The sequence below is a fragment of the Branchiostoma floridae genome, chromosome 3 (genome assembly GCF_000003815.2).
Source record: "Branchiostoma floridae strain S238N-H82 chromosome 3, Bfl_VNyyK, whole genome shotgun sequence".
NCBI classification, from domain to species: domain Eukaryota; kingdom Metazoa; phylum Chordata; class Leptocardii; order Amphioxiformes; family Branchiostomatidae; genus Branchiostoma; species Branchiostoma floridae.
In genome coordinates, this window is record NC_049981.1 from 6,722,737 (window position 1) to 6,745,883 (window position 23,147).

General features: G+C 40.8%; 1 protein-coding gene across 1 annotated transcript in view; it reads right to left on the reverse strand.

Moving 5' to 3' along the window:
• Positions 1-15,746, reverse strand: part of LOC118411195 — an 18,851-nt gene extending 3,105 nt beyond the window's left edge. The window contains exons 1-12 of the mRNA XM_035813273.1: positions 15,017-15,746; positions 8,179-8,307; positions 7,039-7,747; positions 6,052-6,239; positions 5,135-5,287; positions 4,388-4,565; positions 3,760-3,896; positions 3,377-3,437; positions 2,175-2,347; positions 1,497-1,652; positions 866-1,010; positions 17-213 (exon numbers count right to left, since the gene is read on the reverse strand). Coding sequence (XP_035669166.1) covers positions 17-213; positions 866-1,010; positions 1,497-1,652; positions 2,175-2,347; positions 3,377-3,437; positions 3,760-3,896; positions 4,388-4,565; positions 5,135-5,287; positions 6,052-6,239; positions 7,039-7,747; positions 8,179-8,307; positions 15,017-15,607 — 2,817 coding nt within the window. The 5' untranslated portion in view covers positions 15,608-15,746. The remainder of the gene's footprint in view (positions 1-16; positions 214-865; positions 1,011-1,496; positions 1,653-2,174; positions 2,348-3,376; positions 3,438-3,759; positions 3,897-4,387; positions 4,566-5,134; positions 5,288-6,051; positions 6,240-7,038; positions 7,748-8,178; positions 8,308-15,016) is intronic.
• Positions 15,747-23,147: the final 7,401 nt, after the last annotated feature.

The window sequence follows — 23,147 nt, forward strand, 5'->3', positions numbered from 1 at the left end:
CATCATCAGACTGTACTTTTTGAAACCAGTGTCCCACGGCGTATTCGAACATCTGGTACCACACCATGGGTCCGGACCCCAGGGGTTGAGTCCGCGCGCACACGGCACCCACGTTAGGGTCACGTGTCATGATGTCCAGCAGGGCTTTAGCGGACTGGGGAGAGAACTTGACGTCTGCGTCGGTAGCGAGCATGAAGTTGTCCCTGTCTTTGTCTGTTGGATAAGAAAAGTGTACAATATATGCACACGAAGTGGTATTCTACTGGCTACTTAAGATTTACTGATGCAAAACATATTCTGTATATAGAATACAACACGGGTATTCCGTATCGCCCGAGGTACGGCCCGACCACGGGTAGGATCACCCGAAGACCGGAGGGTGATCCTACCCACGGGAGGGCTGGGACCGTACGGACCGGGTATGATATAAAGAATATTATTTAGCTATTATTGATATTCTTTCTTCTATGTTATTCTATTGAAACTGTAAAGACGCAATAAAATTCATTGACTACGTAAGCACTGCTATATTGCTGACATCAAGTGCCTCTGTTGAACAAATGAATCGAGTAAGGATATGCTGTTACCAACGTTAAACTTGTTTCAGATAGAAAATGGTACATGGCTAATCTCCAAGCAGATTCCTCCGCTGGCTTTCCCGGCATGATATCCCCGGTTAAAAATTGCGCATCGACCTAGCGCGCCCCCCCACACACACACACAAAAATTGCCAAGGTTCCCAGAGACGCCGGTGAAGGAGGCTAAAGTTATGCCCGCTGTACAGATACGTACACATATAATTTATTACATAAGTTTTATCCAAAAGAGACAGTCTACTTTTCATCAAAGTGAAGAGCCTACTTACCGGTAGCAGAGTATCCAAGCACCTCCACTCTCATGCTGATCCGATTGGCCCATTGGACGGGGTTGAAACTGACGAAACGGGTTGTGATTGGCTTATCCAGCAGCTGACGTACGGGGGTATCGGCGTCACGGTTTCCCGCAAACTCCTGATATGACCAATATTTGAAATATATGTAAGGCTACATAACACCGTGATTTAAGTTTTGTATTGCTTTCCGACCTAGATTACGCAATTTAGGTTTCTGTTTCATTCTTTTTATTTCACGTGTTGTTACCATGGCCTTTTCCAGCGGAAAGAAAATGGACGTACAAATAACTTGAAAGTTTATCTGTTTTTGGTAAAGTAATTCTGAACCGTAATTTTAACCACACAAACTTGGACTTACCCATCATCTCTAAACAGAGACGGGGGGCGCTATAGTCTTCATGCAACATATGGTCCACTGCTCATGGAATCAAGTTTATTATTTAGATAAAGTCTTGTAATCAGTAGATTGTCTTTTTCTTGACAGAACAGAGTCGATCAGTCGAATATCTGGGCATGTCCGATTTGCTGGGTTAAAAATTAGAATTGATCAGAATTTTGATCAGAATGGAATTGCAAATAGTCAATGATTGATTGTATGACTCACCGCAGGCTGCCCGGAATCGTCCTTGTAGTACTGCCACAGCTCGCCGTCGTCGCTGTACAGCAGTCGGTACTTCGTTACCCACTCGTTCGTACCTGCCTTGCCCTGTGTTATAACTCCTGTGAACACCATTTCTTCTCCCAGGTCTATCTGTAGGTACTGTAGAGGGGTTTGAAAGAGTGAATTGCTTATTGAATCTGTATAAATGAAGCTAGTACAAGCTATCTGAATTGTTACTGACTACATTAAAGCATTTGCTTTTTTCTTGCTGCGCATGAGAAAACTACAAAGAAATTAAACTTCGACTATACAAAATTAAAGCTACTGTATTGAAATACATTATCTGTAAGATTAATGTACAGCTCGTGTAGCAAATGTATAATGTTGTTTGTAACCTATGAAAATGACACTGAAAACTGTAAAAGTCATTTTTAATATATCTAAGCAAGTATAACTATTTCGAGTAGCTTATGACAGTTTATATGACTGTCACCAACACCAATTTATGTGTAGTTCAATTGATTGCTCCTTGGCATTTAAATCTATTATCTAAACTTTATATATGTCCTATGCGCATGGATGAGCAGTAGGTCTAAGTCAGTAAGTTATACGAGCTTATAGCATCAAAATACAGTATTTAAAATTTAATAACGATTATGATACATCATTTGGACTACGTACCTGATCGTCATTAAACTCCCCGGCTGTCCACCCGCCCCCACCGTTAGCATCCCGCTTCATGTGGAGCCTGGCTCTGTGCGGTCCGTTAAAACTGTCCTGGCCCAGTACAGAGGTGGCCTTCATATCGGTGTCTGGTATCGCCTTGGACTCAACACCGATTGGGCTGAAGTACACTTTAAGAGAATAAACAATAGCTTAAGTCATAAAAATATTATACAAGGTATATTTATATGACAATTATGGAACATATATATGTAGAGGGTAGTGATTGAAAAGAGTATTTAGCCCAACTTTTCCAAAATTGAATGTTGATGTAAATTGAAAGAGGGTTTTGATTTAATTTAATTTAACCCTATCTAGACCAGGCTTTTTTGGGATTCCTGGGACCAAGGGGGGGCTCTTTTGACCCCCCCCTTCGTAATTTCAAAACGGCTTGGGTTACGATCACCAAATTTGGAGGGAATGATGTACTAGTGAAGTTTTATATTTCCTGTATTTTTGGTATCGTTATGACGTAATATGACGTAATTATGACGTCATAATGTCATATTTTGGGCTAAAATCGTCAAAATATGAAATTTCCGCTATACATAAATGTATTGAATGAAGCATGAATTTTCTAAAATACGACTTTTTCCACATATAACCCCAAAACCCAATAGAAATGGACTGAAAATGATCAAGTGATTGTGTTTTGTAAGAAAATAAAAGATTTTGACGGTATTTTAGCAAAAATTACATGTATTTATCGTTGAAAATGACATTGTCCGCCATCTTGGATTTTGACCCATGACGTCATCAAATTAGCATAAATTATGAATATTTGATTTGAAATGTGACTTAAAATTACACAGGATGTTAATGATATTAATAAACAAGTTTGATCTAGCAATAAAACCATGAAATCCCATAATTCAAGCTGAAATTAGTAAATTTGGGAAAATATGCCTGTCAGAAACCCGTTGCCATGGCAACACGAAAAATTACAAATTAAAATTTTTTTCACAGAATTGTTGCCAACAATATCTTAGGAAAAGTCACCAAGTTTCGTAGTCCTAGCACACGTCGTTCGCCAGTTATACGACGTCAAAGTTGGCGCGGGCACTTTTAGCCCCCCCCTGGTCTAGATAGGGTTAAAGCCTCAGTTTGCCTACTTGGGCACAAATGATTAATGAAAGGGACAAATGGTCAGATGGTCTCACCTGCATAGTCTAAGACGTAAGACATGTACATCACCTGGCTCCATCTTTTCTTGTTCTTTACCTGAAAAGGCAGACTTGTTCATAAGACTATTGCAACAAGATAAACGTGCAGTTAACAGCTATGCATATTTAAAAAAATAAAGCACTCCAGGAAATTGTACAATTGTGACTGCTGTAACACTACGTTGTGTTCTGTCCGTTCTAATCAAACCGTTAGCTCTATGTAAAAATTTATGTACATCCAAATATTCTTCTCTTATCCACAAACTATCATTGTCTCCTTCATTTCATCCTCCGTGCTTATCCACAAAATAGGATAAGAGTAAATGCCTCTATCTCCTTGAATTATTGACCAATGTGTCGTTATGCTGTGTCCTACTTACCAGTGTGTTGTCCTTGAGATGAATGTTGAAGCTCATGCCGCTCTCGGTATCTCCGTTGTCATAGTGCAGGTCCCAGTGTAGCTGCAGTCCGTATGGAGTCTTGTATTTCGTGCACTGGTTAATGATGCTTTCCTTGCCTTGTAATAATAGAATTAAAACAATTGTTTTTCGGATTATAGCTGCAGTGTATAAAATAGAAAAGATGCTCAAGCAAATCGAAACATTCTGAAAACGGTAAGACTTTAGATATTATCCCAAATCTTTTGATGATAAACCCAAACAAAGCGTATCCAGTTGCTTGAAAAACTTCGTTTTGTTTCGTGTACTTTCATAGACAAATTCAAGTCATTTCTTTACAACATTTCTCAATGTTTGCATTTTGCACGCTCAAAAGAAACAAACATTCGTTATCTTTCTTATAAGGTCATGCATGAATATTAAAACAACATTGCATTCAGAGACGATAGTTATGGGTAACGTTATATGCTGCAAATCGTAGTCGCTCTAGATAGTGTTTATCGGCATGTGCCACTATATATGGTACCTATCTCTCAGTCTTACTTTTTACATCTGTGTTGAATCACAACTACATAACTCTCTAGCAGAAGATTTAAAACAACAATCTTACTGTTGCCATCCTTTAGTGTGTGATCCATGAGCGACAGCAGCTGCAGAGCCCACTGTGACGGCTGACCCTGCTTACAGCCTCCGTCGAAGAAGATGTGGGACTCGAAGGTCCGCTCCCCCACCTGGCTCTCCGCTATCCCCCGTAGGGATGTCAGGAGCTGCTCCATCTCATGTTCAGCCTGTGAATAATGTATAACAACATTCATGTATCTATTTCATTTCCCAACCTTTATTCTAAAAAGGGGCTACTACTGGATTTTGCCACGGTTTGTATACGGAATGATAACATGCAAGATAATTTCCGCATCGCTTAACAGTTTATGTACATATATAGACTTTGCAACATGAAATTATGAGCATTACTCAAAAAGACGGAAAAGAACATTACATGCACTAAAAGCCATCGTTACAAAAACGGATTTAATGCGACCATAATAATTATATTTAAAGAAATTTTCTTGAAAAATAGCAGGGATGTACGTACAGCGTTATATTCAACTAAAAGTATATTCCTTTTAGTAAACGTCTAGAATACAGTAGCTCTGGACTAAGTTCGCATTTTGAATACGGAGCACGACCAGTTGGTAAGGGTCTTCAAGGAGGCAATTTACGTCAGCGCATTTGATCCAATCACACATCTGATGTAGGTCGGCAAAATCAAGTAAAATCACGCTGCAACTAAGTTCTAGAATAACATGATGACATGGGTGTAGCAAGAAAGACAACAAAATTTATTTGTTCTCCTTACCTCGTGGTACATTGTAGTACAGATGTAGACGTGCGCGTTTTGCCGTGTTCTCTTTTGCACCACGAAGTCCTCGCTCTTAGTGTTCCTGTTCTTACGGCTGAGCAGCAGCCACTGTTCGGGAAACACCCCACTGTACCCGGGCAACCAGAACAACTGCACGGGAATGAAAATTGAAATCGTTCATCATCATTATCATAGTGAGGTACAATCTCTAGTACAATTTTTCCAGTATGATCTCTTCTTCATGGCAGACACTAAACTAGACCCTGGCAGCCCAATGTCTCTTTCTATCATTTACTTTAAAGTTATGTATGGTCGGCCAACTTTGCGCCTTCCTTCTGGAAGCCAGTCCATTAGTCTCCCTGCTCGTTGTATGCCCTGCCAGGGCGAGCCAGTGCTGCCTCATAACAGATAGAATCGTCATTGTTTGAAATAGGCCATAAGAAAGGTCATTTAAAGCAGCAAATGCTTTGAAGAACTGTAATCGTGTGCTAGGAAGAAACAGAGTAGTGAGTAGAAAAGTAGAGTAGTTGTTTAAAAAAATCTGAAGCATCTATTTACCTATGAGTTCCTCAAGAGAGACGACAAGTCTTGTACGTCTAAGCCACACGCTGTTTTATTCACAATTGTTGCTTTGTTTTCAGATATAGAATTGGCATCTACCGTTTATATATATAGTAAATCTTCTCGTAATTGTATATAACGTACATAAAAGCATGTAACGTCTCTTTATGTTCCTGAGGTATAAAATGGGTTCGGTGGGGCAGGTAAGTGGTGTGGGCTCAGCCTTCCAATGCCATGCCCTTGAGACAGTGGATAACATTGACAACCCACTGCCCCTACAGCCTCAAAAATGTTATAGGACTGATTTTCACATTGAAAATCTAGCATACAATGACGCAGATCTGCCCACTTACGCTCGCTTCCCTTTCCATGACGATAGTAGGGCTCCTCATGACGAACCAGGTCGTAGACAGGAACTGGATGAGTAGAAGACCTGCAGCCACAGGTACGTCCCACATCAGCTGATCCAGGTTTTCCGTGCATGTTTCCGCAGGAATGAACGTCACGAACTCACACAGGGGCTGGACATACGTTATTGTGACTAGACAGAATAAAACATATTCTTTTTGTTAAAATTTTGAGACTTTATATCAGTGCACAAAATAAAGCGCTTACCCACAAACTTTCGATCAGTCCTATGATACGTCTCAAGTTGAAATGACCGAGAACCTAAGTCACACATCCGGAACGGAAGTGTGACGTCAGCAAAGGGTCAAAGGTGCTTAGCAGTCGGTATCGGACCCCGTCTAGGTTTAGGGAAGGTTGCTGAGCTCTGATTTAAATGGCCTCTTTCACTCCCCTGACAAAGAGCACCGACTGCCAAGCACCTTTGACCCTTTGCTGACGTCACACTTTCGTTCCAGGTCATTTCAACTTGAGAAGGATCAGAGGACTGATCGAAAGCTTGCTGGTAAGCGTTTTATTTTGTGTACGGATATAAAGTCTTAGACTTGCAAAATAATGCTGACTACCGTCAAATATTATCTTACATTCAAGTATAAAAACATATATTAAGTCACTGCAAGCACACTACAGGCTCCAAACGTAATGGTCGAAAAAAACAAGATGGGCAAAAGAACAAGATTTTTAAAATAGACACTATAAACATAATAACTGGATGGTTTTACATCCAACAATCTTTTATTTCTGTGCCACTTTTACTGTCAAACTAGTTAACTTCTACACATATGCCATGGCGTAGTGACAAGTACCTCACTAGTGTCACTTCAACACGAATCACAATCAATGCTACCACACGATATATTTTTTGTTTCTTTTGGTATCATGTTCATCATCCCAAAAGGGAAGAATTTTTTTTTGGTGTAAACTTTGGTACTTACATGCAACGATGGTTCCTATGCATAGTGGGAGGGCGAATCCAAAGAACTGCATCCGTATGGTGCACGCCATCCATGCTAGCACGTACCCGCTGAAACTGCAACACACATTCACGATAAAGTTGGTGATAGCCGGTTGACTTGTGGTGTACAGGTGACTCATGCTGTACATGTTTGCCCACTCCGTGTACAGATCCAGCTTTGTCCACACCCAAGGTGAACAGATGTCTACCAACCGAAGCACCCTCAAGGCTTCTGGAACAAGGAGCACAAAGATGAGCTTGAAGAAGTTGTTGATGATCCCCATTTTCCACCTGGCGTTCTCCTTGACGTTGCTTCCAAGATGGTCCACAGTTTGTACGACAACTTCGCTCTTCTGCCTGCCAAAGAAGATACCGTCTGGGTCTTCTACCGCAACATCTTGCGCCCTGCTTTTCTTCTTGGATCGGGCTGTGTTTTCGGTATTGTCGGTTTCAGTGCCTTCTCCTGTCTGGTACTCTTGTAGAAGCGGCGCCCAGGCGACGGAGAGGGACAGTAGAGATACCGGTATCTCCCACTTGTTGTCCGCTATCTCCCACCTGCGAAACACGCACCAACACACCACTAATGTTCCACATGCTAACGCGAGGATGATCGACGCGAGGATGTAGAAGAACAGGCCCAGGTGTTTCCTTATCCGGACCTTGGACAGTTTGATGGAGTGTTTCACAACCTGTAAAAGAGAGGAACATTTTGTTTGTGTTTTTGTTGTTTGTTTTAAAACCGAACCAGTTAAACGACTCTGTAGGTCATTTTGTTTGTTTGTTTGTTTGTTTGTTTGTTTTAAAGCAAAATCGGTAGACTGATTGCGTAAGCATGGTACCAGCGGTTGTTTTCGTGAATTTCTAGACGTTTGGCTTTCTTCACACATGGTCAAATATATGCAACTTCAGGTACAGATATTGGAAATGCCTGATTGTTATAATTAGATGATCGATGAAGAGCAGAGCGTTTGTCGTGAAACAGCCAAACCAATGAAAAAGCAAGTCAAAAGAAAACAAGAAACTACAATGACTGCGGTAACCTACCCGAATGATCATATCTAATGACATCAGACTGCATGCATCATATTGGGAATATTAACACATTATCATCGAATCTCACCTGCAATATGATGGGTACGAAGAAGATGCCGTTGGACAGGACTAGGCTGATAGAGGGGTGGACAGACGGCATGACCCGGAGAGTGAAGAGGCACAGCCCGAACACTTCGAGGAAACTCAGGACGACGCCCTGAAAAATATGATGATACGTTTGATTACAAAAATGTCCGCTCAAGCTTCAATGTAATGGTTAGTCAACTATCCCTGCAGGTACATGTAAAACGAGATTGGCAATGGAAAAAAATACATTGCCTGGCGACGGTGGATGTTGTAGGGTTTTTTGACCAGTACAAAATGTGGAAATAGCATTGGAACGGGTTTGGCAGGTAGGTGCGCGTGCATAGACTGGAAACTCCCTGTCCTACTAACCCTGGCACCTAGCACACCTGTAACATAAACCACAGCCAACAGAAATGTACTATCCCTAGTACAACACAATTGTCTGCGTTGTAGGGTTTTTTGACCAGTGCAAAATGTGGAAATAGCGTTGAGGGGTTTGGCAGGTAGGTGCGCGTGCATAGATTGGAAACTCCCTGTCGCCTCGCTGGCACCTAGCCCACCTGCAATGTAAGTTACATAAACTACAGCCAGCAGAAACGTACTATCCCTAGTACAATAGTCTGCCAGTAACCTAAACATATGGCCAGCACTACAGTGTATAGTGGAGAATAAAAAAGTAAGAACCAACTGTTTCCAGCACTTGAGTCCTTGAATGACTTTCTTGCACCTAATCCACATGGCTGTCCTACTTCGTAATATTCCAGTCCTTGGGATAACTTGACGGTTGAACTTTCCACACAATGGGCGTCCTCACCCCCAAAGCAATAACAGTCAATGCACGAACCTCCCTCTGGCTTTTACCTACGTCATAGACACAGCAAAGCGTACTCTAGCTGCCCCACAAAACCACCCATCTGCCTTGAAAGTTGAAGGCCTGATGCAAGTACATGTTTAAAAGATCCTCTTATTCACTATATAGACAACAGCTCTCTCCCTCTGCACCACGACTGGGTGATCCCCGAATCTCTGCAGTTGCATTACACTCCTTGTTCTGCCGAAGTTCCCAAGGGACCCAGCATGCCCTACATTCCATATTCCACCATGGGGACCCAGCATGCCCTACATTCCACATTCCACCAAGGGGACCCAGCATGCCCTACGTTCCACATTCCACCAAGGTGTTGGAGAGGCAGTGTTTGCATTCCAGTGAAGGTAGCAATGTAGAAATTTCAGTGGCAATGTTGGAATTCCAGAGAAGGAGGCAATGTCATTGGAATTCCAGCCAGAGTGGTGAAATAATGTGCCCCCAATAGCCAAACATAGCAGGGTTTCACATGTTTCTCAGTATTGTACAAATTTTGTTTCATATGCTGGCAGGATGATGTTGGGTGCATGGCTGGCATGCCCACCATACATACATGTCCTTGTGATTGCAATTTTGCGTGTAACCCAAAAGGATTTTGAACAACGTGTGTGTGTGTGTGTGTGTGTGTGTGTGTGTGTGTGTGTCTGTCTGTGTCTGTGGCCTTGATATACCTTTAGTATATGCCATAAAAATTACCAGTGTGTGAACTTAATATACCTTTAGTATATGCCATGAAAATTACCAGTGTGTGAACTTAATATATCTTTAGTATATGCCACGAAAATTGCATTTGGCTCTGAATATAATATAATTACAATTTACCATCATTCAAGATTATGACCTTAATATGTAACATTTTCTGTCTACCTATGGTATATGGTTATCCCTATCAGTTGACCTCGGCAGACCCAACCATACCCCTGATTACAGTTTCCTATTAGTTGACCTGAGCTGTCCCAACCGTCCCCCTGATCCCAGCTTCCTGGGACATGACCCAAATCCCATTTCACATTCATTGAGGCTGTGGAAACATGCCTAGCATACCTGTGGAAACATGCTTAGCATGCCTGTGGAAACATGCCTGTGCAATTCCTAGGATTTTTGAAGACTGAACATAATATATACCATTTGGCTTGCCCCTGAGGCGTCGCCAAAAAGAGGACGAACAAATAGAGTAGAACAATAAAGCTAGTAAACAGTCTGCTTTAGTCTAGAAACTAACTCCGAATAGTATTGGGTTTGACTTCTTTTTCTGAGACAGTGAAAGTATTAATTCATAGCTGACACAAATATGAGAACTATAATATCATTGCAGGCATTTCAAGCATAATTGTAAGTATGTCCATCTTTCCGTCTTGTTTTTCCTAGAAATCCATCTGAAAAACATCTTTGCACTCTTACTTCTTCGTTTCATGGGTTACTACAGGTGATTGTTACTCTACCCGTTCTTTAACAAGCTATTGTTGACATTAATACTGTAACATCAACGTAAAGCAAGCCTTCGTATATCCTGTCTAAACACACCCCTGTTGTAAAACTGGAACATTTTGTGTGTGATGCAAACAGAGGGCAATACACGACTAGTGTTTGGCAACGCTTACATTAGTGAGTCTTTAAACACAATTAGAATTTTCACAGGATATTGGACTGACAACCTAGCCTGGTATCCAGCCGTATTATAGCTCCCAAGTCTCATGTTCTCTCCGTAAATACTCGGGACCTATAATACAGCTGGATACCAGACTACTGACAGCTACAGCGCTGAAAATCTAGCCAAAAGTCAAGCGTGAAAATACGTAGTCTTTGAGTCAAGTGTGGGTAGATTTTGAGCGGCGCAGACGATGGTAGGTAAGTGTGGTGTATTCTTTAACGTGTTTTAGGCGTGGCTTTCTTTATTCTGTCACAAGTATACGTAGGTGCATGGTTTTGCAAACAATCTCAGCACATTTTATACAAAGTAAACTGTCGGAATGCTTCTCAAGATAACAGGTGCTAGAATGGCGTGTAGGTATGTCGTCATAACCCGAATGGTATTGCGTGTGCTTAGTTAACATGTTGAATGAGGCCAATAAAAGGCGTGAAAGATGTTTGTACTGCGTGTTTGTTAAACGCACAAGCAAGGCGTGTATCCCGTCAGGACTGACGAACAGGGATATGCAAATATTTCCAAACGACGTTTAATAACCACCCACATTATACGAACGTTAAAGAATCCACCACACCTACCTATAATAGTATGGGCACGCCAAAATCTACCCAAAAAATAATGGCATGCTTAACTCAAAGACTACACATTTGTGGCGTAGGGCGTGACGTAACTGGTAGAGTGTTCTGGTTTGAATCTATAGGTCCCGAGTTCGATCCAAGCCGTGCAACCGACGTTTTACCATTGGGAAAGGCACTTTACACGACCTTCCTCACTACACCCAGGTGTAAAAATGGGTACCTGACTTCGGTCGGGGAGGTAAAGCTACTTCTCAGTACTGCATATGGCCCCACGATTCAAGATTATGTCATGATATTTTACACATTGTCTAGTAAAGGACTTCCTAACACTTGATGAAAACCTTTGGTCTCCTAAATAAAATGGCCGACGCAGCGATATCATGCTATATTAAATCGTTATGACACACTGGTTTGACGGACAGCGTGGCACTGCACTGAAGTCAGTATATCATTTTGTTCACTTTTTACATGTTAACTATGCTGTATTCTCACTGGTGATCTAAACTCATTTGTACATATACATAGTAGTGCATACATCCCCTGACAAAAAGTAAATATCTACTTTGAAATGCTCACCCAAACAAGTAATTTCCGCTCCGCCACATGAAATCACACCGACTCAGGAATGTGGCCCCCAGAAATAACCTTAGGAACGTTGAACTTTCACAGGTCGTTATTTCTTAGATAACGACGTTACGCAATGGGAAGTTTCCCCTCCCCCATTTCTTTCTATCGTGTATGGCCGCTCTCAACCATGACGTTCTTGTGGTCACGTTAGCAGTAATGTTTGGCGTAAATAATAATAAGAAAAAAAATCGATATCATAGTTTTTTAAGTTAGTTACAGTACAGGTAAATGAACTGACTTCTCTATAGCTCGAGTAGAACTTGCAAACAAGCAATTATTTGCTAAAAAAATCTTGTTAGTCGACAAAAGGATACTCCCGTTGCCGAACATCTGCTGTGCTTATTTTATACGTATTGTTTTCGATGGTAGCCTAAATCTACAACACGAAACTAGAAGGATTTGCAAAGAGTCACATATAGACCTGCAAAAATCATAGCAATCATTGCCATACGCCTGGATGCACATTGGTTAACGTGTGTATCGGTCGTCTTTTTGGACGTTTGTATGTCTCTAGCGATGCACGCTCTCTCTACTACCTATTTAGGGAACGGTAGCCTCATAGCCCTTTTTGATGCCATAGGCGAAGTGGGTTAACGTTGCTATTAACTTTGTCTAGGGTACATTATTGGAAGGCAGAGCCCAGCCCTCAATCACATTTTACCTCCCAAACAGAAGCCATGACCAGGTACCCATATTTACACCTGGATGGAGCGAGGAAAGTGTAAGTGTAAAGTGCCTTTCTCAAGGGCACAAAATTGGTAGTATTACAAGATTTGAACCCAACACCTCTAGCTTTTAGGTCAAACACCCTGTAGTTACATTCTACGACCCACCATCTCACGAAAGGAAAAGCCCATAGCCAGAAAACCGTATGAAACATCATGGGTTGCGAAACACGCCAGGGTCTTTACATCTGCTTGGAGTTTACACACACACCCTCCTAATGACCCGTACCCATTGTATCGTGTCCTTTCTTTTATGTTACCTGGTGACCCCGTCACACCCCGTCGCCATGTTGAATTAACGACACAAGTAACTGAATCTCTATGAGGGTAACCAAACACTCAACACCATACTTGTGCCTTTGTTGTGCCGTGTAGGGTTTAAGACACTCGAGAACTCTCCGTCACTTTGTATATGTTTGGGCTTTTCCCCGAAAAATTATGACGACTTCCGACATGCTACGGAAATAGCCGAACACTCGAAAAACCCCACCCGAACAAGGAAGCGACGCTTGACACTGTTTGAGAGTGAAGTAACGTAAAATGTTAGATCACGGGTTCAAACAAATTTGACAGATATAGAACACAGGACACAACTCAATTTGCACAGTCAACAATCTGGAAAATAGAGACTTCTTTTCGACAGACATTTGAGAAATGTACTAGTATTCACCTTTTGCGCAGAATAGGCGTTTTTAAAGGAAACAGATGAATCCATTATAAAACAAGTTATAAGCAGTTTCTAAGATATTTCTGGAGCCAGGCCAAAAGCATCCAATGTGCGGTACCGTTCTAAACAAACTGAACAAGGCCGAACGTGGTCATACGTCGTGCCTGTACGAAGCACGTTTTGGAGTTTAGATAGCAACCTGTGTGACTGCCGACACGTACTCGTATACAGGTCTAGAGAGTTCTGTATCTGTAAGAACTTGTACCTAAACCTGAACTGTACCAGATAGCTGAAACAGTTAAGAAGATGTATGGTGAATGGAAAATTAAATATTTCTACGTGTGAAATGACTTGGTTAAACTTGTTAATGGGAGTGGGGTTGCGTGGTCGCCAAAAATTACAAAAGGTAGAATTTATGATCAATACAGCGTCTAGTTTGAAGATATTTGCTTTCTATCCTTTTTTTATAATCTATGTTTTATTTGCTGGGTAATGTCCTTTTTGATAACTTACTATTTTAGGCTTATTATACAGTTCAATAATATGAGATCGAAGTTTTGTCTGGTACAACTTCAAATATTTGTTTTTTATCTGCATGGCTAAGTGCAATTGTTCTAGTAGCTGTTCTACAAAAACTCGAACGATATGGATATCTGAAATTTTGCAAGAATAAAGATTAATTGATTCGGGTTTTTTTTTTGCTACCATATGCGTTATGAGTTATTGGTGGGTTAATGACAACGCATGAAAGTGCAAATTTGTGTGCCGAATGCGAAAGGCATGCGGAAATAACCTGATGTTATGTGTACATGTACGTGACACAGTTTGTATGACTCAGCGCCATTAAACAATAGTTTTTCTTTCTGGAAAGATCGATATGTTCGTGGTAATATGTAGCGATAGGGAACATTTTACAAGCATGATGCAATATTCCAGAATTAGAAGTTTTAAGATTATTGTAATATGGCGGACTAATAACTTTGTCAGTAGTAAAATTTTGCAAGGGGGTCAAAAATGCAGATATGAAAACGACTTAGTTAAGAATTAAGGCTATCATTTTGGAAGGAATAACACTGTCAGCTGTGAGAAATCTTTGATTCGTGAATAATTTTCTTTTTTGTCCATGAGAACTATGGCCCAGCTGTTTGTATAATCGAATCTTTTCGTGTATCTTTCTTGCTATAGGTTACGCAAACAGGGGCCATGTAGTCTCACAAGATAAGAATGTCACTTGTGCAAGAAAACAAGTTAGTAGAAACAAATTTTATACGTCGCACACTGAATTCTTCTCTCGGTCGATCCTTTTTTTTCTAGAACATCACGTGAACTATGATTATGAACAGGTGCATAAAATCGCAGTAAATTCCACTATGTGTCCATCATGATTTATGACCCCAATTAAAATGCTTTTGAGATATCGCAGAGCGAACTCCCTAAAAACAAACACGTTATACAAGTCTGCAATGAAAATGTCGATAAAGATGAAAGTTTATTGGATGAAGATAACGTCATAGCTTGGGGAGAATCTTAAAATTTTTGACTAGCAAGCATTCCTGTAGTGAAAAAATAAGTAATAGAAATATATTAATGTTCTTTGCAAAATAGTTTTTCTTTGGTTCACAGCCTTATTTCCTTTAGGGGGGGTGCGTTTTGTACATTTAGAAATACGTTGAATTGATCTACTTGGAGAAACTACTTAATAATGTATGAAAATCAAGTGTAAACTTACCAGAACTGCGGCTTTTGCATGTGGCCATGGCATGGAGGCCTGGAACGCTCCATTCCAAACGCTCCGGAAGAAAGACACTCCGTATGGGAACATCAATATGTATTCCATCATAAGTACCGTGGACTCCATTTCTTTTACTTCTTTTTCTCCCGTGAAGTTTCCGTCGTTTTCGCACAAGTCCGTGAACTCGTCCTCGCTCCATCTTAAAGATTGGTTGCGGAATGTCTTGGTGATACCAATGATCGACAATCTGCTTACAGTAAGACACCCGAGAACGATTAATCCGATCAGGATGGAAAGAACGAGTTTGAGAACTTTGAGACACATGTGAGTCTCTCCCACCGCACCGTACACCACGTCCGCTTCGATGTTACGGATGTTCACGGTCAAGCTCGGCTCGTACGCCCCAGCGTAGGTCTTCGGGGTGGGGCTCGAGGGCACCCGCCCGTTGGCTACAGAAGGCCCGCTGACGCCCGTTGCCATCCTCTTGGTCTCGGGAGGAGTGCTACCCGGAGTGCTCCGTTCCTCGCTTATATTGGACAGTCTCTTTCCGGGTTGCCCGTTGGAAAGCTGGCCCTCATTGGTCGACATGTCGGATAAACCTTTGTAGGTGATGACCCTAAAACTGTACCTAGACACCGCAAGAATTGATCTCCGTGTTTGAAACTTCGCCGTACGACAGTCACGACTGTACTAAACTGGTCGATGCGACAACCGTCTGATTGGCTCAGGACAAAGTCCGGAAACGCTGACACACCCACACCTCTCGTGTCTTTGTTCTGACGGCGGTGCTGTTTGTACTACGTCATTGGTCAAACAAAACGGAACGGTTTAGCGCCGGAAAGTTTAATCTCCTGTCAAATTACTCAAACCTTTCATATCGACTAATTCCTTCAATGAAACTAGGTCAATATATATACATTTTATACAAAACGAGGGCCCTGTTATTGACAACATGTTTACGACACGTAATTGAGGGTATTCTTGACACAGTCATACGTGTTTTCTTGCAAAGCTCACCTGTTTTATGACAAAAAAAAAGTTGTCTCAGATCTTTGGTCTTTGAGGCATTACTGAAAGTCTAAAGAAAAGTCATATCATACGAATGTTTATTTTTCATGCGAGGAGAAGAACGAGCTTTACAATGCGTTCACGTGGCTGGCGACCAATGTTATCGAAGGTGAAAAGTTCTACGGGATGTCCCTGTAGCTCAACTGGTATCAGAAGGCGGTTCTTATTCTTCGTAGGACATCTCGGCTGCATGCGGTGGCAGTCTTCCTGTAAAAATATATTTAATTTACAAAAACTGGAATGCCACTTGCTGTCCTGTGTAGCATAGGTAGTACAAGGGTCCGAAAAAAAGGGAAAATACTGTAGCTCACCTCTGTGTTACATTTGCCTAAATCAAACCTGTACTATCTTTCCTACTGTTAGGTCCCCTTTTTAGGATTTTGACAGCTTTGACGGCAAAAGCTGAATGGGGGTGCCTTGCACGGCAACTTCAATTTGGTCAAGTTAAGTTTTGCTAGTGGTCACATGTTATGTAAACTAAGCCGGACAATAGTCTTTTTGTAAACAACCTAAGTTCTCATTAGCAACGGGTTACATAAAGTCGGTCGAAAAATAGGTTAATGAGATAAAACCACCGTAGAGGCCGGCGTTATGTAACAATGGGGAACGAAAAGACCGTAGAAACTATTCACTGTTGTAGTGATAAGACTTGCGAAAGTAACGTGACCATTCAACCTCCTATTAATATCAATCATTAACAATAAAATGTCACAGTATACACCTATGTATCTATAAATGACATAGAAATGTAGCACTCTCTATAAAAAGTGTAGAAAATAAGATATTCCGATTTAAATAACAAAATGACGTTTCCTGCGATTTAGTAGATATCAAGTAGATATTCCTGTTTAATGATGTTAACACGACTTCTTAACGGATTTTGCAGAACAACAGCATTTTCTTTGCTTTTATGTGTTAATTCTCTAATTCTACTTTAATTTTTCTAATATATACTAATTATGCAATCAAATAAACATACAGTTAATACTGTAATTCGAATTTTGATCACTCAAGTTTCCTTAAACTAAGGGCACAATCCGCTGTACGTGCAAATCCGTTCTGTCTACGTGCCAAACGTGGGCAATCTTTAGGGATCCGTAAGTTGTAAGTACCACCTCCGTACGAACTTGTAGGGAATCCGACGGATTTTAGAGCACGCAGACACGCCGTAGAACTTTACGAGCAGGCAGAACTTTGTGTCCAATTTTCAGAAATACGTGCTGGACGTGGCCTCCCCAAAAACGTACGGACAGATTGCACACACGGCGGGTTGTGCCTTTAGCTTTGGCGATCGCCGCCTTGTACGAATAGGGTTAAAAATACACAATCGTGTCATGGTGCCCTGTTTCTCAGGTGACCACGTTCATGTAACAACAGGACAAATTCCTGTTCGTCTGGCCAAAGGGGTGTTAAATGGTGTTGAAAACTTCAGTCTGTACAAAAATTAAATTGTAATGTTTTCTAAACTCGCCAAGATATGCACACTAAACACAGGTATGTAATACGGTTTTATCAACTTGGTCAAATAAAAACTTACTTAGCGGCAAGTTGGACTCTCGTTTGACAACACTTGAACTCTAAGCACAGCAACAAAAACACTTTTATTTCAAAAATAGCTCTAAAGTCAGCGTTGCCTTTATCCTCTAGTCACGACACACGTTAAAAAAATATGTCAACTGCAATTAAGCTTAGCATGCGTGAAATAAATGTGTACTTAAACTTAGCGTCACCCAAACAACCGCTGTATGTTTTGTGCCCGGAGAGAGGTTTTCCGTCAGGTCGAAGGAGTGATGTGACAAAAACATCTTTGCCTTGAACTCGAGTTGCTGAGTAGTTAAAGGTGCGCTCCCACTGCACTTGTGTCAAGCTTGCGTCACTGCGGGGTTCGTTCACTGCGTCACTGTTTTGTTATTTTGTCATATTTTTTATAATTTAGATGTTGCGTAATACGTAAAAGCATGACTTACAAGACGACGAAATAAACAAAAAGAAAGAAAATTCGTTCTTTATCTCTGAAATTCGTTGAGTATCTTCCAAACCCCGCAGTGACGAGTCACGCAAGCTTGACACAAGTGCAGTGGGAGCGCACCTTTACGTTGAGGAACTATGACTTTTGGAATGGCAAAAGCAAACACAAAACGAAAAAATGCTTTTGATGGCTGTAAGTTACATTAATGCACTGGTTTTATTAAAGAATTGCGTCTAATTTTGGTGATTCAAGGCATAATACATGAAAAAGCATACGCAGCTTACCAAGACTACAAACTGACATATAGATACAATATTCAAGGCATCAGGGACACCAGATTGGTCAAAGGTCACTTAGCAAAGGTTATAGATATGATAGAAGAGCCTGATGACCTTGTCTGACATGTCAGTGGTGCACAGCAATGATCTTTTCAACTTTCAGTCATTTATCAACTCTTACGTGTAGAACGACTTAATCTATGATTTCAAGGTCATTCATAGATTCAGGTAATAAACGTCAAAAGTGCCTTGAAATCGCGGAGAAGTGGCGTTTGTATTCGTTGGCAAATGCTCTTCACTCAACCCTCCCACTACTTTTTCTGTCTATGCAGTACTTGGGTTGGTTTGGTTTAATTGAACTCTCCATAAGTTATGCATTATGTATACTTCTTGAAATGTTGTTGTATGGAAGGCTGCTATGTTCAATGAAATGTTTTATTGCAAATTCATTATTGAAAAAGACAAAAAAATCACGGGTCTTAGTGGCAAGTATGCAGATGTTGACACACTGACAGCACCAAATCCGTAGGTTTTTTTTGGCACCTTTAGACAGATTAGCCGTGAGGCTCGGTGGGCGTCACTCCACCGTCATGGGGGCAGGGGTATGGCGGGTAGAATCGAACTCAGGACCTACTGATTCTTATTCCAACGCTCTAGCCGTTGCGCCACACAGACAATCTTATTAATTAGACCCTTGTATAAAACATGGAATCCTGGTGTGTATGACAACATAACCACTCTATTTAAAACATCACACCAGAGTCATAGTCCTTTATCCCAAGATCACGACATCTACTAGAAAACGTAACAAATACTATTAAAGCTTAGCCTATGTGAAATAAATGTGCATATGAACTTAGCCTCACCCAGGTAACCATAGAATGTCACGGTGTGTGGTTTCATTGCTAGTATTTACCAGCCGACAAAAACTTTCATTGATTAGTTAGAGTTGCCTTACAGCTCTTCTTTTCTATAACCTGTACATACAAGTATGTATTAGACTTCGTAGTTGCATGTAGTAAGATAACTAGTTCCTAAGCCCCTTTTCCACTAGGACGGCGCTCTCACTACGCTCTCTCTGCAACCTAAAATTTGACATATCGCTCAAAGAATTGTTTAGAAAAGAAACGAATCTTTTTTACATTTTGTGTGTATTGCTGTCTTCTCGGTCACACTTTTACGTTTTGTATGATATACCCAGTGTAAAAGTGAAGGATACACATATCCTATTTAGGTCGTAGTGAGAGCGCAGCCCGATCGCTGTCTAGTGGAAAGGGGGGCCTAATACCCCTGTCACATTTGGCGAAAATCGATCGGGCGACGATTCTGCGGCAATCGCCCGAGCCTCGCTTATAATAATAACTTTATTGCACAACAATCACAACTATTGTACATGGTACAAAGTATGGCTTATGTGTGAAATTGACGGTTTTCAGGTGAAAAATACCTGTCGATCATAAACATGGCCGATCTTCCATCGATACGCCCGAAGATCGTGGATAATCTGACAGAGTTATTACTACACCAGAACTCACACTTGGAAAGATTTAGAACTACCTAGCACTTTATGCTCCTGACCTTTACTTAGCTTGTGAGAGCAGAGACGTCCAACAAAGGTCCTCTTTATTTATAATCATACCTATAACGTTACATGCCGAGCGCTATACCATGAGACTTGGCAACGCAACTGACCTTCCGTGTGTACATTTTACATCAGAAACACATTGCCTTTGGCTTGTTGACTCAGGTGGCATATTGTTAAAGTTGGATGTGTTCTACACTTTTGAGAATGACTTCTTGCACACACAACACCATTAGGTAGTTGTTATCCGTATCTACTGCAATCTAAATGTTTGAGAAACGTTTTCTCCAAGGATTCGGGAACAGTTGTTGTAATAGCCTTAGTCCGTAGTTCTAACTATTTTGATTATAAGCAAATCATTAGATGATTATGGTAAATGCTACAGTAAAAATGCATAAAATAGATACCATCAAAAGCTTGACGTAATAAAATTCTTTTTTTATCTCTGAATTTCGTTAAATTATCTTTCGAACCCCGCAATGCCGAAAGCGCAGTGATATCCCACATTTAAAGATGTGTGTGAGCAATGTACAAGAGAGGTGTGTATTTTTTAGTGCCATCGCTACGTAAGGTTGCAGAAAGATGTTAGGTTTACAGGCCTCCCTGAGAATAAGAAAACCCCCAGAAGCACTTGTCATGAAACAAGCGTCACTCCAATGTCTAACATCCGCTTATAAGGAGAAGGTAACAAATTCTGTCAACTTGGAGACCGGAAGTGGCTTCCAAGCTACGTCATATTGTCTCCATATACAGGTCAGGGTATATACAACTGCCACACCAGCAACATCAACATCCGGTTGAGATTCTCTCATTTATCGTATGATTCCGTTATATTTGTATTCTGGTTTGAAATTTAGCATTTTTAGCATCCTTTGATTTGGTTTGTTCAAGAGAAAGCCGCACGACATTAAGGGATTTAAAGCTGTGAATTTTTTTTAATTCGTAGTACATACACAATACAGTTTTGCATGTCATTCGGAACATGACGCTTTCTTGGAATCTACACATTATTTTTCCTCATTTTAAGAATGAGCAGAAGCTGGAGACTACACTTTCTATTTTTCCAGTCGAAATATAAATAGCCGTTGGTGGTTATTTGTACTCAGAATGAACTTTGATTATTCATTAGGGCTGTGTTGAAAAGTAATAATGTTAACACACTCATACTGCTGATTTCTTCGCTGGGACAACCGTAGTTAACAATCCCTGGGACATGTCTATTTGTTTTTCACAGTGTCCATAGTGTTTGAACAGAAGTGCGCAGTGGACTGATTGACGCCATTTTGTTTACAACAAACGCCACGAACCCCCGACCGTAAGTCCCTGTTTACGTCAACGATAGTTTACCTCTGTCACATTGGGTGACAGCTATTTCCGTACAATGTCCAAACCAACATGCAATAAATAAAAGGGAAAATATTATAATTTTATGTATAAGTGAACACTCGTTTTAACGCAAAAACACATACTTCTTACATATACAAACATTCCATATTCTTATCTGCTGTACACTACTATATCTATTTTATTACTTTAGTGCCCCTTGTGATGCTTGTTTTGTGCATTTACAGTCAGTGTGGTCCATGCCTTGTCAGCTCTTGAGTAAAATCCATCGAACCCTATACTAAACACCATTTGAGTCGCTTCTGCCCCTTTAGTTTATGTTTTTATGGAAAATAGCAAAATTGTCGAAAGTATCAAATTATTAATAGGGTAAAGAAAGGTTTACTGACACTATTTGTGATTGGTAGTATAAATCTGACAGAGGCTAGGTCGCTAGGGTATTCCTAATAGCCTTGAATACCATTGTTTCAAAAGACGTCAAATTACAGCCAATCTTTGTAGTAGATCTAGCTATAAGAAGGGTTAAAACAAGTACTTGGGAATTAATCATGTGAGTTTGTTGTAACGTTAACGTTTTACGTGTCACCTTAGTTTCTTACAATAGCACCTTACAAAACATTGGCCTGATACAAGAAGCTAGTAGGGGGTGACGCGGAAATAGAGCTTGAACATTTGTTATAACGTTAACATTGATGTTTTGACAATGCACACAATAAGTGGAATGTAACACATAAAAGGCTGGTAACGACGTGGGAGGGAATGGTGGGGTGGGGGTCAACTACATCGCAGTAAAACAGCAATGCAATGACCACAAATACATAGATGTAGACGTGTATAGTGACTTTTAACTGTATCAGAACACAGGGCTTTCTTGAAATCTCAATGTTTAGACATTGTTAACATGATAGTTGTATATGGGGCATGAAAAGTCTTGCAACGTGGGAGAGGATGTTAGGGTACCACCTACATTGTTAAAAAAAAACTACAATACACCAAAAATGGTATATATCAAAGTGTAAAGCGACTTTTGATTGTACTAGAACATATATAGGGCTTTCCTGTAACCTCAATGTTTTAGACAATGTTTAACATTGCATGTAGTATGTTGCACATGAAAAAAACTCGGATGCAACCTGGGAAAGCCCGGTAGGCTGGGGGTGGGGGTGGGTGGTGGTGGGTGTGCTTCACTGTGAATAAACTACAATGCATTGACAACAGAAAGCACTTGTATCAAAAGGCAAATCGATTGTTAACTGTTATTAATGTCCCAAGTAGCTGTACACACCTCTACGTGCCACCCTAACATATTTACAAGGACACAAGTGTTTACTTACACCCCCTTTCCACTAGGACGGCGCTCTCGCCGCGCTCTCTCTGCGACATAGAATTTGACAGATCGCTCAACGAATTGTATAGAAAAGAAACGATTTTTTTTACGCTTTGTGTGTTTTGCTGTCCTCTCAGTCACACTTTTACATGTTGTATGATATACCCAGTGTGAAAGCGAAGGTTACACATATCGGCTATTTAGGTCGCAGTGAGAGCGCAGCGCGATCGCCGTCTAGTGATAAGGGGGCCTAACCACTATGAGCATTCCGTTCTCAGGTAATTTATTGGGTACAAAAGGTCGCGAAATGACGGCCCTATCAAGGACTTCTTAATCACTGATAAGAAAGTACGCAAGACGGTCCTCCCACAATTGTTTTTCAGACCTCGTGGTTAGTATATGACGCGATAAAGTGCTGTTAGTATAGTGTATCTATAAAATGATAAGAATGCAGAATAGTGGTCTTGCATGCACCACACTGTACGGGCAAATTTTTAAAACAAAAAGTTACTGGGAGTTGATCGGTGTCTACCACATCCTATTGAGAAGTTGTACATGTT